Genomic DNA, 18,337 nt, shown 5'->3' with positions numbered 1-18,337 from the left:
GGTTCGAGTTACGGACACCACTGCTGAGGTGCCTACCCTTGAATCTATACCAATTGTTAATGAATTCCCCGATGTCTTTCCGGATGAGCTCCCTGGAATTCCTCTAAATAGGGAGATTGATTTTGGGATTGATGTGATGCCAGGCACGCAGCCTATATCTATTCCACCTTATAGAATGGCGTCGACAGAATTAAAAGAGCTAAAGGAATAATTAAGGGATTTGCTAGAGAAAGGTTTCATCCGACAAAGTGTGTCGCCTTGGGGCGCACCAATTTTCTTTGTCAGAAAGAAAGATGGATCATTGCAGATGTGTATTGATTACCGGCAACTCAACAAAGTCACAATCAAAAAAAATACCCATTGCCTAGAATAGATGAATTGTTCGATCAATTACAAGGTACTAAGTTCTTCTCCAAAATTGATTTGCGATCCGGGTACCATCAATTGAAGGTAAGGGAGCAGGATATTCCGAAAAGAGCTTTCAGAACCCGGTATGGGCACTTTGAATTTTTGGTAATGTCTTTCGGGCTAACAAATGCCCCGGCAGCTTTCATGGATCTTATGAATCGGGTCTTCAAGCCGTTTCTTGACTCATTTAGGATAGTATTCATTTACGACATCCTTGTATATTCACGAAGTCGAGAGGATCACGCCGACCACCTTAGGACAGTTCTGCAAACTCTTCATCAACAACAATTGTATGCAAAGTTCTCGAAATGTGAATTTTGGCTTGAATCTATTACATTCCTAGGTCATGTCGTCTCCGGAGAAGGAATTAAGGTTGATCCTCAAAAGATTATGGCGGTGAAGGATTGGCCTAGACCTACTACTCCAATAGAAATTCGCAGTTTCTTGGGTTTGGCCGGGTATTATAGGAGGTTCGTGGAGTGGTTCTCCACACTTGCCTCTCCATTGACTAAATTGACGCATAAGGCGGTTAAATTCCAATGGTCCGATGCTTGTAAAAGGAGCTTCCAGGAATTGAAATCAAGATTGACTTCGGCGCCGGTATTGACTTTGCCAGAGGGTATCGAGGGGTTTGTGATGTATTGTGATGCTTCAAGGATCAGTCTTAGGTGTGTATTAATGCAAATCGGTAAGGTTATAGCATATGCTTCAAGACAACTTAAGAATCATGAAAAGAACTATCTAACTCATGACTTAGAGCTTGCGGCATTGGTTTTTGCATTAAAATTTTGGCGTTATTATTTGTATGGAGTCCATGTAGATGTATTCACGGACCACAAAAGTCTTCAATACATTTTCAAGTAGAAGGAATTGAACTTAAGGTAGAGAAGGTGGCTCGAGTTGCTCAAAGATTATGACATCGACATTTTGTATCATCCGGGGAAAGCTAATGTGGTGGCGGATGCTCTTAGTCAGAAATCTATGGGTAGTTTGGCTCACTTGGAGGCATGTTAAAGGCCCTTGGCCTGGGAGGTTCACCAGTTGGCCAGTTTGGGAGTTCATCTTGCGGACTCTAATAAAGGGGGAGTGATTGTGCGAAATAGGGTGGAATCATTGCTTGTGGCGGAAGTCAAGGAGAAACAATATAATGATCTAGTGTTGGTGCAGCTGAAGGAAGGGATTCATAAACATAAGACTACGGCTTTTCCTCTTGGCATGGATGACGGTACATTACGGTACCAAGGACGACAATGTGTTCCAAATGTAGATGGTCTTCGGGAAAGAATCATGGCAGAAGCTCATACTTCTAGGTATTCCGTGCACCCAGGCTCTACAAAAATGTATCATGATCTCAAGGAAGTTTACTGGTGGAATGACATGAAGAGGGGTGTGGCAGACTTTGTGGCAAAATGTTCAAACTGTCAACAGGTGAAGGCCGAGAACCAAAGGCTCGGTGGGTTAGCACAGAGCATAGAAATTCCAATGTAGAAATGGGAAATTATGAATATGGATGTTGTGGTAGGGGTTACCATGCACTCCGCGTAAGTTTGACTCAATTTGGGTGATCGGGGATCGACTCACGAAATCAGCGCACTTCTTGCCAGTTAAATCCACTGACACTGCGAAACAATATGCTCAATTGTATATCAAGGAAATAGTCAGACTTCATGGTTCTCCAGTTTCCATCATTTCCGATTGAGGGGCCCAATTCACAGCTAATTTCTGGAAGAAGGTTTAGCAAGGTTTAGGTACACAGGTAAATCTTAGCACAGCTTTCCATCCACAGGCTGACGGGCAAGCAGAGTGGACTATTCAGACGCTTGAGGACATGTTGCGTGCGTCTGTGCTTGACTTCAAGGGTAGCTAGTATGGTCATTTGCCGCTTATAGAATTTGCTTATAACAACAGCTTCCATGCCAGTATTCAGATTACGCCGTTTAAGGCCTTGTATGGTAGAAGATGTAGATCGCCGATTGGGTGGTTTGGGGTTGGAGAAACTGAACTAATAGGACCAGACCTTGTGCATCAGGCTATGGAAAAGGTTAAGATAATAAAGGAGCGGTTGAAAACTGCTCAGAGTCGTCAAAATGCCTATTCGGATGTTCGTCGCAGAGAGTTAGAGTTCAAGGAAGATGATTGGGTGTTCTTGAAGGTATCTCCTATGAAGGGGATCATGCGGTTTGGAACGAAAGGGAAATTAAGTCTGAGGTATGTCGGGCCGTATAGATTCAATCATAAGATAGGTCAGGTGGCGTATAAGCTTCATCTACCACCTGAGATGTCATTAGTGCACCCGGTATTCCATGTATCCATGTTGAAGAAGGTAGTTGAACATCTGTCCGCTATCGTGCCGGTTGAGACCATCGAGGTTAGTGAAGAACTGTCATATGAAGAGATTCCGATTGCTACCCTTGATAGACAGGTCCGAAAGTTGAGGAACAAAGAAATTGCATCCGTAAAGGTATTATGGCGAAACCAGAAAGTCGAAGAAGCTACTTGGGAAGCCGAGAATGAAATGAAAAAGAAGTACCCTTGTTTATTTGAATAGCCATGTAATAGCGCTATAAAGTTGCCCCCCTTAAATTTTGTATCACTTGTTCAGCTAATATAAAGACACTACTTTCTAGTTATATGTCCCCCATGAGGCTTCGGTTGGTGTTATTTTGTATTCTGTTGTGTCATTTAATCCTATATATATGTTGCTAAGGTGTGTTTTAGGGGCTCTCTGGCAGGTGGATAGGCCAAAATACAAAGGAAACTCTGGCAAAAATTTTCAAAAAATTAGGAAGTTAGGCAACTTTGGGGCTGATGGTATGTGGCATAACTGAAACTTTGTTAAGTGAACCTTGATCCTCATTCGAGGACTAATGATCTTAAGTGGGGGAGGATGTAAGGACCCGTAAAAATTTTAACCAAAAACTCGGGGTTTCGTGGTACAAAGATAGATTCCTGTGTTACTACAGTAGAAATTCTTCGCAGCTCGCAAGCTCGCCGCGGTTCGGACTTTTTGGATTGAACAGTACCCTACGGACTTAGAGGAAAATATTTAGCAGATGAACGCGTTTCTGCGGCCATTATGCAGCCGCATAATCACTCTGTGGACCGCATAATGGCCACAGAGTGAAGCAGTAAGTTTGGACAATTTGAGGTTAGTTTTGCGGTTGATTATGCGACTGCATAATCACTATGCGGACCGCATATTTGTCGCATAATTCCCCTAGGGTTTCTGCGGAGGGAATTCTGCGGTGCATTATGCGACAGCAGAACAAGTAGGCGGACAGCATACTGGTCGCATATCTAGACCGAAAGTTTAGGCCCCTGAGGGCCATTTCTACAGTCACTTTGCCGACCGCATAACCATTATGCAGTCGCATATGCGACCGCAGACCTCTATCGGGGAACCCATTTTCTTAATCTAAAATCCGACCCCCATTCCGTTAAAACACCTCTTTAGTCAATTTTGAAGCTCATTTCTGATATCTCTAGAGTGAGAGAGAGAGGGTTCTAGAGGGACAGCCTAATTTTGATCAATTAATCTTCTACAATCACTCAAAGCTTGGAAATATTCAAGTAGAGCAACAAATTCTTCATCGAAAAAGGTAAGACTTCATCACCCCAGCTCTTAATTTCAAACATAGCTATAATGGGATACTAGGGAGATACTTCATGGGAAAAAGGGTGGTTTATCTTGCATGCATATGTGATAAAGAGTGTGGGGAAAAAGTGAGCTAAAACTATGAACGTTTTCCTAATTTTGGGTTCAATTTGTATATGGCTAAAATAGATTGACGTTGCTAAGGGTTCCGGATAATTGTAGAGTCTAAAGAAGCGCAATTTAGGTATGTATGGCTAACTCTCCTCTTCCTAGAATCGAATTCCTGGTGTCCGAATAATGGGTGTAAGTTCCAACTTGATCATACTAGAATTTTTTGCCTTAGTGTGTTGGATTGAAAGATTCATGTTCTCTAATTGTTTTAGATGGTTACCATATCATCATGCTATTTGGGAACGAAATTATGATTTCCCAAGACCCTTCCCTTATGTGTGAAATGCCTTATGTGATGGCACTTATCGACATGAATGATGATGTTATTTGAATGAATAAAAAGGGAAAGACTTGAATTGTAAAATATTCCCAAGTGCCAAGAACTACTTAATAAATGAGGCTGTTTGTGCCATGTAACGAAAGATGGGAAGGAAATGTGAATTGAGTGAACAATTGAAAGAGGTTATGTCTCAAGTGAGATGGCTTAGCCGATCGGGCCGAGATCGGACGCCATGTTGTACACATGGTGGCATTTGTGTTAGAATTATTGATTTACATTGTGGATATGGATATGTCTCACTTGAGATGTCTTAGCCGGTCGGGCCGAGACCGGACTCCGTGTAAAAACATGGTGGCATTGTGAGTTGTGGCTTTCGCACTAAAGATTATTAACCTAAAAAGTTGGAAAATTTTAATTGGAAACTATGTGATCCTTACTTGGTGTTTCTTTGTATTTCTGTGAAGTACTTATTGATTATTATGACTGCCTTCTCTTTCTTTCACTGTTCATTCTACTAAGATTGGTGGTTGCCTTACATACTAGTACTATTCGACAGTACTAACGTCCCTTTTGTCGGGGGCGCTACATCTTTGAATGGATGTAGGTGGTTCCATCGCAGATAGCACTGATCGCAGATAGGGGTGCACTCCCTCACACTCATCACAGCAGTCTTGGTGAGCCCCATTTCTTACTGGGGTCATGTAGTCCTTCTTTTGTAGAAGTTTTTCACATTTTGAGGTATAGCCGGGGCTTTGTTGTCTGCATTGTTATGTTGGTCTTTTGTATCATTAGAGGCTCCGAAAACGTTCATATGGGTCGTATATGGGTATCGGAGTGGTCAATAAGTTGTATTTTTAAAACATAACTATGGCATAATGTATATAATGAAAAATGGACTAGCAACATTTATGCATGTATATTTTATCTCTCCCCTATTTAGCAGATGGTAACGCGTCCTCTTTTCGGATCATGAATGAGTCGGGTAGGAAGGTCTAATAGGCTTGCTCGATCGGGTTCACTCGGTTGAGCGCCGGTCGTGCTCCCCGAGGTTGGGGCTTGATCGAAGAGCCACTCGGTTTTATTTTGAATGATTCTTGAAACATGTTATGGTTGTGGAAAGAGGGGGCACAAGAAGATTAAACGCCCTTAAGTTGGGTACACCCATCCCGTTCTGCCCGATATGCGGGCGAGAACATTTTGCATCGTATTGTGAGTATGCTCAGGAGCGTGTTAGGGGTGGTAGAATTGGGCAATTCCAAAAGACCATACAACGAGCTGGTGCAGAGATTGTTAATCCCGTCACGGGGTCCTGGAGGAAGGATAGGGGGAATGCTTATGATGTATGCAAAAAGGGTAAATATCAGGTCGATGGGGCGAGTCAGTTTATCGGACCTCATCCTTATTGTGTGAAGTGTAGGAGATGTCATTCAGGGGTGTGTCACTATGGTACCAATGTATGTTACGGATATGGAGTGGAGGGGCATCAATTAATGTACTGCCCTGTCAATCTAAAATCACCAAGTAAGTCACTCTTTGCTACCTCATTGTGAACACTGAATTATTTTTCTTGTTGTATATGTACATCCATATTGAAGGGGCCTACATAAATATGGTCTAAACCAAAACGTTGAATCACAAAGCATTGCATGTACCTACTCTTTGAATGAGACACAGTATGCGTGAAGCCTCTTGATCACATTTCTCTTATTTATGACCTCTTGAGGAATTGAGTTCTATAATCATGTCCTTGAATTGAGTTATAACTCTAGGATTAATACTTCCCACTTGCTTTCCTATACTCTTAACATGGGATTATACTTGATGAATTTCTTACATAACCTTTTGATTCAAATGGATAAAATCTGCTCACTTGTGCTTATGCATGCACAGTCATAATGTTTACCTATGTGGTATTAAATCCCAATGTATAGCGGCCTAGTGTTGAGATCTTTCTTGAGCCACTCTTTCTCTCTCTGGTGTATGTGGCTCCTATGGTTTGAACAGTCACTTTACTCCTTCGTGAAAATTATCATGAAACCTTTTCACTGTCTAGTAACATGAGAGCATATCTCATCACCTATCATATGTGTACCTATCAATTGAAAGGGGTCATTTGTCCGCATAAAGTTTCTGGGAAATTTGAGATTTTCACAAATTTGTCACAAGAAGATCTTTTTATTCGCCCATCTCATTATGACTTTTATATCCACCTAGAGCATGCCTCGGTAAGTAACTCACTTTGTTCCTAGTATTGTAGTTGCCCATGAAGTGGCCTGGTATTGCAGCTTGAGAGTTATTATGGCAGAAACATGTCTAGCTCATAGCAAAGTGTTCATTCTCTCTAACCAATACATGATTTTATCCCAATATTATGATGTCCTAGCTATGTGGTTTCATTCTTGAATGGTTGAAATTAGATGCTTTTAGATTTTGGCATATACCATGGGCATATTTATTTGAAAGACAAGTTTGTCATATCTCTAGTTCTCTCATATAGGATCAACTATCAGGAAGTGTTAAGCTATCAGAATGATAATAATCTCACAAGTGTTCAACTTCTTTTTCAACCTGATGGGCTTGTGGCATATCCATTCTTTGTGTCAGTTAATGTTAAGAGCATAATGCAACTTCATGTATTTTGAAACCCATATCACATTCAGGGTGCCAAAATATTCTCATTTCAAGTTAAACTAATTTTCGCTACACTCCAGGAGACGACTAGTGTCACGTACTTGGCTATTTTTCCTTTAGGCTTACTATTGCCGAACAAGGCACGTATGGAATGAAACAACTGTTGCTGTCCTTTCATAACTCATAGTCATCCAATAATGATGGATGCTAATGTCTATATCCTCCCGATCATGCCTCCCATATATCACGTCTAAAATGACTCACTTGTTATACATCTTTGGATCATGTACATAGTCCCTACATTATCAATGCTTACTAGGCAACTCTATGCCTCATTTGTCAAAATAATGATGTCAGCACAATGATTAACCATGCCAGCGTTATTGGTATTAACCTTCATGTCTCTTAGGATATAACCTCCTGAAATGCCTACTCAGCACGTTAATGTATTCTTGAAAAATTCCAGCCCAATCTCAGACCTCGTTGTTCCTATTTATAGTAACCTATGGGGATTGAAGGTTTGAACATGTCAAAGAAGAAGCATCATCCCGTGATCAAATATATTGGATAGGAAGTTTTATGGTAATATTCAAGCTAGCACATCTGAGAGAAATCTTTGAAGGTCGCCAAAGGTTTAGTTTGGGTGTTCGGCGTAGGGATTTAGAGTTGAAGAAAATGAATAGTTATTCTTAAGATTTTCTTTATGAATATATTGGGTGAATTGTTAAGGAAGGTAAAGTATGTGTAGTAATATTAGGCCTTATGAAATCTTGAAGGAAATAGGACAAACTATGAGTATGATGTTTCCCTATTATTGTCCTCCGTGTACCTGGTGTTTCATGTGTCTATGTCTATGAAGGTAGTTGGAAATCCTTTGTTTATCATTCCGGTGAAGACTAGTGAAGGAGAAGTTAATGGATAATTGGATTATGAGGAGTATCTATTTGCCATCCTTGTTAGATAAGTCCGAGAGTTGAGATTGCCTCCGTTAATGTGTTATGGCGAAGTCTGTAAGTCTAGGAGGCCACCTTGAGGGCCAAACGTTTTAAGAAAATAAAATGTTCTCACTTGAATGTATAGTCAAATGATTGTGGATCGAAAGGTACTTTCTTTCTGTTATGATTTAAATATGTGCAGTTCATGTCCAGATGCTACTTTTGATAATGTAATGCCGGTAATGTTGGAATATATATTATTGGTATGTTGTGATGCTTTGTTGAGTTGTGGATGTGTTGTTAGGAGTAGTTTTGGTGATCCTCTGGCAGGTGGATAGGCCCAATTATCAAGGAAAATCTGCCGAAATTTCTGAAAAATGTCAGAGTTAGTCAAATTTGGGAGTGTGAGATGTGTGAGAGAAGAGATGTGTTATGTTAGGTGTTTGGGGCACACTCTACTTCTCATTCGAGGATGAATGATCCTAAGCGGGGTAGAATGTAAGGCCCCGGAAAATTCACTAAGTAATTTAAGGTTATGTTGTGTCGAGGTAGACTTAGGCATTGATGATTGTAGGAATTCTTTGCGACGATATTGCAAATCACGTCTCGTACTTTTTGGGTTGAAGATTACACTGAGGAGTCGATAGAAGTATTTTTCAAGAGAAGGCAATTCTACGGTCAAATTTGCGACCGCATAATAGGTTTGTGGACCGCATATCCGTTGTATAGTTTAGCAGAGAGTTGTTGAATTTTGAAAGTTGTTTTTCCCCCATTCTGCGGTCGCATAATGCATTCTGTTGCCACATAAATTGTCTGCGAACCGCATAACGGTTGCAGACCTGACCAGTCTAGCCCAAAATTTGAGGACCATTTTGCGGTCCAGTTTGCGGACCGCAGACGTGATCTGCAGTGCATTGTGCCACCGTAGAGCTGAGATCGGAAGGTCCATTTATTGATTTTTATAACTCGACCCCATTTTGATAAATAGCCTTTGGGGCTCATTTTGAAGGCAAAAACTTGATATTTTTAGATAGAAGCGAGAGTGTTCTAGAGAGAGGAAGAAGCTCAAGTGCTTTGTTCATCAAGATCTTGTCCAAGCTTTGAAATCCAACAACGAAATCTCACAAAATCTTCACTCAAGATGTAAGATTCTAACCCTAGACTTCAATTTCGAGCTTGGGGTAAAAGATGGGTAATTAGGAGTATGATTCTTGGGTATGAGAGTATTATGTATACATGCATGTACCAATAAGATTTGTGAGAAGATTGTTGAGCCCAAATGGGTAAATATTGGGTTGTGAAGTGACAGAAATCTTGTGGAAGAACCTTGTAACCAATTTGCACATCTAGTGTTTGATAAAATGCTCAAATGAGCTGAGACCATAAATATATTCCTAATTTGTGTTCAATTTTGTTATGTGTCAAAATAGATTGAAATTTCTAGGATTCTCGGAACATTGTAGTAATTTAAGGAAAGCTCAAAGAGAGGTATGTTGGTTAAACTACTCTTTTAGAAATGAATTTCATGACGTTCCCGTAGGTTTCAAGTATTGTTGGCTGAAGTTCCTAATAAATTCGATTGTCCCGATTAAGAAAGTGTCGAGAATTATGTATTCAAAATGTGGTCCGAATATTCCTATCACATTATGTTGTCCTTAGGGAATGTGTTCAAGAATGATATGAGTATTAAAATGTTATGGCTTTGAGTCGTGTTTCAAATGAAAGTCCATTATGCTTAACTTGGAAAGAATACTCCATGCGGCTAAAACTCCAATTGCTTATATGTGTATCTAAAGTCTTGATTTGAAATGTCTTATTGTTGATAATCTATAAGGATGCTTGAAAGTGAAAGAACTAGGTTGAAGATGTATAGTGTGGCCACCGTGCCAAGAATGAAAGTTACACTTGTGGCCAATGGTGCCAATGAAATGCAATGATATAAGAAAGGTTAATAAATGAGCCTTGATTCAACTGTTCCAAATTGACTTCGAAAATAGATTTATCTAAAAGCTTATGTACCCAAGTCATGCCCAAATGAGGTTGTATCAACTAATACTATGCTTTGTAAGTATTTCCAACGTGTTTTGAGCTCTTATGTATTCATGAGTTGAAATTGTGTATTGCCCTTTTGGAAAAAAGTGTTTCAAGAATAAATGATGTGTTACTCCTTTATGATTTTAACTTGTGCTTCGATTGCCAATCATTTTACTCCATTTCTTGGAAAGAAATCCATTGTGTCTAAAGTCTTCATTACTAATGAACCTAAAGTTATGATTTTCGAAATATTCTTTTTGTTGATATTTATGATGATGATCCATGAGAAGGAAAGATATAAAAGTGTGGAATATGAAATATGGTCATTATGCCATGAATGAAGAATCATATGTATGGCCAAGAGAGACAATGAAATAATGATGTTGTAAATGGATGAAAATGCCAATGAGGCTATAAATGGTGTGAAAGGTTATGAGGTAAATGCATTTGTATTGTTATTTCTTTTGTATGCAAATCAAAAAAATATTTTTGGGAGTATCGATAGTCACCGAGTATGGGTAGGTTGAAAAAACCTAACCCCGAAACTACATGTGCTGGTATAGGAGTGGATTGTGATCATTCCCCTTATTTGGGATGAGATTGATGTGATAAAATTAAGATTTGTCACACCTCCTTTTTACCCCCCAAAAGAAAAATTAGGTGCTCCCAAGATTGATATGATAACATTATTTCCCTTAATTGGGATGAGATGATTGATTGAAAAGGATGATGTCAATCCACACGGCATTGTGGTGAGATGGCCTAGCCGATCAGGTCGTGATCGGATGCCATGCCACACACATGGCGGTGATTGTGCTGGAAATTCTAATTTAAATTATGATCGATTTTGTGATTCTGGTTGATGTCTCGGATGAGACAGCCTAGCCAATCAGGTCATGATCAGACTGCGTGCTAAAAGTTCAGTGATATTGTAAACAGTGGTATATCAGTGATGAAGATCTCCCAACCAAAAATAATATTATCTTCATATTTTGGAAATTATTATGTTTTAACTTGGCATTTGGATATTAATGGTTGTGACTTCCTACTTCTGTGGTTTTCCCTTTCTTTTATTAGCATTCTATTTTGAAAGTGGATTGTTATACTAGTACTATTCCATAAGTACAAACGTCCCTATAGCCGGGGACGCTGCATCTTCAATGGATGCAGGTAGTTCATCAGTAGGTAGCTTTGGTCCTCGTTAGAAGTGACTCTCTATTCAGCTGGTTTTGGTGATCCCTACTCTATTCCAGGCCTAATGTCATTTGAGTTGTACATTTTGTTTTAAGGTATAGCCGGGGCCTTGTTGCTGGCACTTCCATACTGCTCTTTTGTTGTACTTAGAGGCTCCGTAGACAGGTTGTGGGTGGTGTTTGATGTGGGGAATTGAACTAAAATTGTTGGTATTTAGAAAACATGTTTTTCATTATATCTATAAACTTTTAATATTTTGGAAGTTATGAAGGAAGCTGCTAATGGGAATTAATTGGGAGTTGTTAATGAAATCTTCTCAGTATTTGATTATTGGAGTACATCTCCTCTTTATTCATAAGTGAGTTTGGGTAGAAAGTATCTAACAGGCTTGCTTGATCGGGTTCACTCAGTTGAGCGTCGGTCGCGCTCCCCGAGTTCAGAGCATGACATTCTGGCTTTGAATCACCCACATACCTCGGGCTTAACGAGGATCGGGCATCATGTGGTTCTGGAATGATTATTTAGAGAGAGTGGTGCTTGCAGGAGTTGTCGCAGTATCATGTTATGACTATACTGCGGGACGGGAAGATCTTGGAACCAGAATGACTTTGCGGATTGTAGCTTGATTATGAGAGTTGAAAGATTTGACAATTTGGGGTTCTAATGATTAGATTGAGTTAGAGTTTGGTTCCTTGGCTCGCTTATGAGTTTGTTGTCCCTCATAACAATGTAGCTCAGTTTGCTGCTTAGAAGAAGTTCCACGTCGCAATGTTCGATCCTGCAAAATAAGATACACACATACCCATATATCGTAATGCAAATACATTAAGAAATAATGTACATAATGTAGGAATGATGATGCCTGACTGCCGACTAACCGTTATTTGGGATCAGAGCGACGGGATGTTTGAATCTGAAATATTCGAGCTCTGAAGCGTTATTTGTGATGCAGGGGATGGGATTTTGAATTTGACTTGATTCTTAGCGGGTTTGTGTACCGTTATGTAGCTATCAAAGCATTAAGACTCCACGCGATGGGAGTAGTTGACTTTAAAAATGTAAAAATATTCGCACGGTGGGAGTATCTCAACGCAATGGGAGTAGATGACTTTGAAAAATGTAAAAACCTCTGCACGATAGGAGTATCTCCATGTGATGGGAGTAGATAACTTTTAATGTAAAAATGCCTATAAGGTGCATAAATAAAACGTCAAAGATTCGAGACAAAGCATATAAATAAAGGAGCATGCCCGAGATATACTCTTGACTGCAAAACTAATTTGCGGATGTCGATCAACGGAAAGTATGGCGGAAGTGGATGGTCCATCCTTTAATCGGTGGAGCCGGCGATGAAGTTTGCAACTATCTATTTAGAATCCCCGATATGGCAGAGCGACGGTACGATTTGTGTGAAATGCTCCAGTTGGTGAAGCAAACAGTTTGCTATATAGAGGGCTCCGTTTGTCCAATCTAGCGGCTCAATATACACAAAGAGCTCTAATTGATTGAGCAGACAGTTTGCTATATACAAGGCTCCGATTGGTGGGGCCAGCGGCTCGGTATGTACAAGGCTCTGATTGATTAAGTAGATGGTTTGCTACATACAAGGCTCCAGTTGGAAGGCTGGCAGCTCGATACGTACAAGGCACGCTGATCGATTGAGCAAACGGTTTGCTATATACAAGGTGCTCCGAATGTATCGAAGACTTAGTTCTGGAATACCTATAAAGAATTTGAAGTTAGTCCTTAATCATATAAGAAAATGAATTGAATAATGAGGGGGAAATGAGGGATCATGAGATAGCAGTGGGTCCGTCAGTTCTCCTAGTGTACTCTAGTATCCTTCAATTTCTGTTGTTCCTGCATTCTCGATTCCTCTTGTTCCTGCACTCAAAGAAAAATTCCTAATTGGGGAAAGGCATTGGTTTATGTTGATTATGGGTTTGACCTTGCCCCGGATCTGGTGGATTATGCCATGAAGTTTAGTAGGTGGTAAGATAGAATTTGCTTAAAAATATTTTGAAAATTATTTATTTTATGGCAAATGTTATTGTTCCAGATTATAAAATATTTGGATGTTCCCTTCGATGAGAGTATCATTTTTGGATGATTCTGCCCCGTTGATGACGTTTCCTGGAGATGCCCCTAATGACGTAGCTTCTTGTTGTCGTGATCATGCCCTAATCTAACCAAATGCACTACAACGGCTTTCCTAGGGTTATGACCGAACCTTTTCATCTTACTTACATATCCGAACGGAATCAGGTCTGAACATAGTTCGAGGATGATGAATGAATTATTATGGAATGACTAAGCCTGACTCAGGTAGCCTACGTATCCAAATAGAATCAAGTCAAACTGTAGTTCAGTTATAATACATGAAAAATGATAATGAACTAAAATGAAGTGGCCGAGTCTGACTTATAATGCCTACGTATCCAAATGGAATCAGGCCAAAACGTAGTTCGGTTAAAATAGATGACTGAATTCGATGTGGATTGCCTACATATTCTTACCAAAGGAAAGCAAGTCCTGGCATAGTTCACAATACATACAAAATGATATTTGGATTTTCTATTACAAAAAGGGGAAGGTAGACCAGACCCTACATGGGTTGCCTACGTATTCCATCATGGGAAGTCAGGTCCGGCGTAGTTCTATTACAACCAAACCCTAATTCTACTATCTCCAAATGTAGTATCTCTTGATTGCGTTTGAGTTGATAGGCTTCATGCTGGATCTACCGTCCATTTCTTCTACGATCAATGCTCTTTTTGACAATAGTCAATGGACCACGTAAGGACCTTGCCATTTTGGGGTGAATTTGCCTTTTGCCTCTTCTTGATGATGGAATATCTTCTTCACAACTAGCTGCCCCAGTGTGAATTGACGAGGTTTCACCTTTTTGTTGTGCGTGTTGGCCATCTAATTTTTATACAGCTGACAATGAAGTACTGTGTCCATTCTCTTTTCATCAATGAGTGTGAGTTTTTCTTGCCTGAAAAATATCCATTCTGCATTGTCTAATTTTGCTTCTTAAATGACTCTCAAAGATTGTATCTCGACCTCTGCGGGTATCACAGCTCTTGTGCCATATACCAACATATATGGTGCTGCCCCAGTAGACATTCTAATAGTGGTGCAATAACCTAGTAAGGCGAAGGATAGCTTCTTATGCCACTGCCTATGATTGTCCATTATCTTTCATAAGATCCTTTTGATGTTTTTATGGTAGCTTCAACCTCTCCATTCATTTGTGTCCTGTAGGTTGTGGAGTTATGGTGGATAATTCTAAACTTCTCACAAATCTCCCTCATGAGATCGCTATCGAGATTGGTTGCATTATCAGTTATGATTGACTATGGGATGCAAAATCTATAGACTATGTTGTTACGGACAAAATCTACCATTGATTTCTTCGTAACGGCCTTGTACATAGAAGCTTCAACCCATTTGGTGAAGTAGTCGATGTATACCAGGATCAAGTGATGTCTGTTTGATACGGCAGGCTCTATAGGTCTAATCACGTCCATGCCCCAAGCGGCGAATGGCCAAGGAGAACCCATTACGTTAAGCTCATTAGGTGGAACCCATATGAAGTCCCTGTGAATCTGGCACTTGTGAAACTTCTGCACGTAACAGATATTATCCTTTTCCACGGTCATCCAAAAGTATCCAGCTTTTAAAATCTTCTTGGCTAAAGTAAAACCATTCATGTGAGGCCCACATGTTCCTGCATATAACTCTTTCAGTAATCGTGTTGCTTCAGCGGCGTCTACACACCTTAACATACCTAAGTCCAGGGTCCTCTTGTTGCTAGTCTTCTTAGTTCTCACTTCTGACCATTGGTAGCATTCTCTAGGTATTCTCTTACTTAGAGGAACCTTTTAATGTTGTAGTACCAAGGCTTACCACCTAGCTCTTCATCCACATGGAAACAGTACGCATGTTGATCTTGAACCTCTATCTTGATGGGGTCAATGTAATTCTTGTCTGGATGTTGGATCATAGATGACAAGGTTGCAAGAGCGTCACCGTACCCATTCCTGTTCTGGGAACATGTTTGAACTCGAACTTGATGAACTTCTTACACAACTCTTTTATGCAGTGCAAGTATGGAAGGATCTTGACATTCTTGGTGGTCCATTCGCCCTGAACTTACTGTATTAGCAAACCAGAATCTCCTATGACCAAAAGTTCCTTGATGTTCATGTCAATTGTCGTCCTAATTTTGAGGATGAATGCTTCATATTCTACCATATTATTTGCGCAAGAAAACCTTAACTTGGTTGAAGCCGAGTAATGTTGTCCTGACTCAGAAATTTGGACTGCCCCAATCCCTACACCTTTTAAACTTTTTTCTCCGTCGAAAAACATTCTCCACCCCGAGTATGACTCTGCAATATCCTCTCCTGTGAACAACACTTTTTCATCTAAATGTATGTGGTGAGTGGTTTGTAATCCTTGTCTACCGAGTTGTCTTTGAGATGATCGGCCAATGCTTGTCCCTTTATAGCTTTCTGTCATATACACAATATCGAATTCACTTAGGAGAATCTGCCATTTGGCCAACTTTCCTATAGGCATCGGCTTCTGGAAGATGAACTTGAGCGGATCGAGTCGGGATATCAGATGCGTGGTATATGCTAACAGATAGTGCCTTAACTTATGAGATCTAGGTCAAAGCATAGTAGGTCCGTTCCAACAAAGTATATCTAGCTTCATACAGTGTGAACTTCTTACTCCGCTAATAAATAGCTTTCTCCCTCCTCCAGTCTCTCATGTTGTCCCAACACATATCCGAATGCATTATCCTAAACTGACAAGTATAATAACAGCGGCATCCCGGGTTTGGGAGGAACTAACACTAGCAGATTTGACAAATACTCCTTGATCCTAGCAAAAGCTTTCTGACATTCTTCCGTCCACTTTGTATCAGCATCCTTCTTCAAATACTAGAAAATAAGATCGCAAATTACTATTGACTGGTCTATGAACCTGCTGATGTAGTTTAATCTACTAAGGAAGCTCATCACGTCCTTCTTGCTTTTGGGAGGTGGAAAGTCTTAAATGGACTTTATCTTTAAAGGGTCCAATTTTATCCCTTTCCTGCTGACGATGAAACCTAACAGTTTTCCTGCGGGGACTCCAAAAGCACGCTTCACGAGATTCAACTTCAGACGGCACCTCCGGAAGCATTCGATGAACTTCTTTAAGTCAGTCAGATGATCCACACTCTTCCGAAAGAGGGTCGGTGTGGCACTCATGTAGGTAGACCAAATGGCATGACCCTATAAAATAATCTTCTCATGGCATGGTGAATGTTGTTTTCTTCATGCATCAGAACTGGTGGTACCCGGCAAAACAATCTACGAATGAATGCAACTCATTCTTCGTGTAGTTGTCGACGAGGATATGAATATTTGGTCGAGGAAAATCATCCTTTGGACTGCTTTGTTAAGATCTCGATAATCCACATATATCCTAATCTTCCCATCCTTCTTTGGTACTAGTATGATGTTCACCAACCATGTAGGATAATTAGTGTCTCTCACCACATTTACCTCTATCTGCTTGGTGACTTCTTCTTTTATCTTTAGACTTAAATCTGGCTTGCATTTTCTTAGTTTCTGCCTGACTGGCGCTTTGGCAGGATCGATGGGCAATCGGTGTGTGAGACGATGTCAGTACTTAGTCCGGTCATGTTGTCATATGACCAAGATAATACATTGACATATTTTCGGAGGAGCTCTACCAATTCTTCCCTCTGTTCCATCTTCAGATGAATACTGATTCGAGTTTCTTTCATGTCTTCTTCACTTCCCAAGTTGATTACTTCGGTTTCTTTAAGGTTGGGTTTCTTATAGACCTCTAGCTACTCGATCTCTTGCGGGAGGTTATCATGCATCATACTCTCATCATACTCTTTGTAGTCTAGATCATTTTTCTTAAGGGTCTCGTTACATGTCATAATTATGGAACATGTGTTTTTATCGATTTGGTTATTGTCAAGGAAAACTAAGTATAAATAAGAGCTAAAAATGGAATTTGCAATGATTTAAAAAATAATTCTTTTTATTTCATCAAAAGGAACGTCTCAGCATTCAAAGACCCAATTAATAGAAAAGTACAGGAATGGTTCAAACCTAAATTAACCGTGCATTTTTCACAATTACTACAATTCTACACTACCAATACTCCCACTGAACCATAGACGGATTGGCGGTCCAATTCCGCAAGGACTCTCCTGGTTCAACATCCCGAATGGTCGATGTCTTGATATCAGCTTCGCCTCAACATTCCTGAATCACAGTAATGAACAATCTTCTCATTCCTCAATCATATATTTCTGCCATTTTGGTTCAATCGGCTATGTTATCCCATCTGATCGGGCTCCCAACTCGGTCCCTGGACGATACCCATACTTTATTATCTGTCTCATTTCCATCATTGATCCGTACGGTGACTTCATACCATGGCTTTTCTCACTCTTCTCCATTTCCATTGCTTACATGATCTCAACCGCATGAAATGCGACCCTATCTAATCCTTCTATGAAAGGGACCGCATGCTCCAAGTAAGCTGAATGACTCAACACCCTATGTATCATAATCTATTGGAAATCCTACTTGAATTACATACACTGATGGAGGGCGGAAGGAATTTACCCTACCATATGTATCTGAGGCCTTTCCAGCAATAGATAGTACGAAGACGAAATGTCCATCACTTGAAACAATATTGAGAACTCAACTGTTCCAATCTGTAAGGCTTAGTAGATTTCTCCGATAACATCCTTCTACGACCCATCAAAAGCTCTCACTCTTACATAGCTTTCTTTTACTACCCTCAAATGAATACCCAATTCTCGTAGAGTAGAGAATGGGAAATTGTTCACTTCGGATCCTCCGTTGGCAAGTACTCAAAACACGACTTTATCCCCACACTTGACTGTGATATGAAGAGCTCTTTCATGATCCACACCATCCACAAGATGCTCATTCCTATGAAAGAAAATCATGTTTGCTTCGGCCATCTTTCCAATAGTTTCTGCTAATGCTTCGCTGGTAGTATTGCTTGGCACACTTA

The 18,337-nt window shown here is 40.2% G+C and overlaps 1 protein-coding gene across 1 annotated transcript; it reads right to left on the bottom strand.

Annotated features, from left to right (window-relative positions):
• Positions 1 to 13,988: 13,988 nt before the first annotated feature.
• Positions 13,989 to 15,835, bottom strand: LOC138909566 (uncharacterized). The gene is made up of 4 exons (XM_070200771.1): positions 15,411 to 15,835; positions 15,161 to 15,294; positions 14,643 to 15,086; positions 13,989 to 14,173 (listed from the first exon to the last, which is right to left on the bottom strand). The coding sequence occupies exons 1-4, from the start codon at positions 15,833 to 15,835 to the stop codon at positions 13,989 to 13,991; spliced, it is 1,188 nt and encodes a 395-aa protein (XP_070056872.1).
• Positions 15,836 to 18,337: the final 2,502 nt, after the last annotated feature.

Source organism: Nicotiana tomentosiformis, chromosome 4 (assembly GCF_000390325.3).
Source record: "Nicotiana tomentosiformis chromosome 4, ASM39032v3, whole genome shotgun sequence".
NCBI lineage: Eukaryota > Viridiplantae > Streptophyta > Magnoliopsida > Solanales > Solanaceae > Nicotiana > Nicotiana tomentosiformis.
This window is presented reverse-complemented; position numbering and strand designations above follow the sequence as displayed.

Excerpts from the sequence above, each read along its gene's own strand:
- LOC138909566 (XM_070200771.1), bottom strand. The coding sequence starts at position 15,835 with ATGCCTATAGGAAAGTTGGCCAAATGGCAGATTCTCCTAAGTGAATTC. Across the intron at positions 15,295-15,410 it reads GATTCTGGTTTGCTAATACA|GAATGGGTACGGTGACGCTC; the intron begins GTAAGTTCAGGG and ends TTCCCAGAACAG. Across the intron at positions 14,174-14,642 it reads ATCAATGGTAGATTTTGTCC|ATGGCCAACACGCACAACAA; the intron begins GTAACAACATAG and ends TATAAAAATTAG.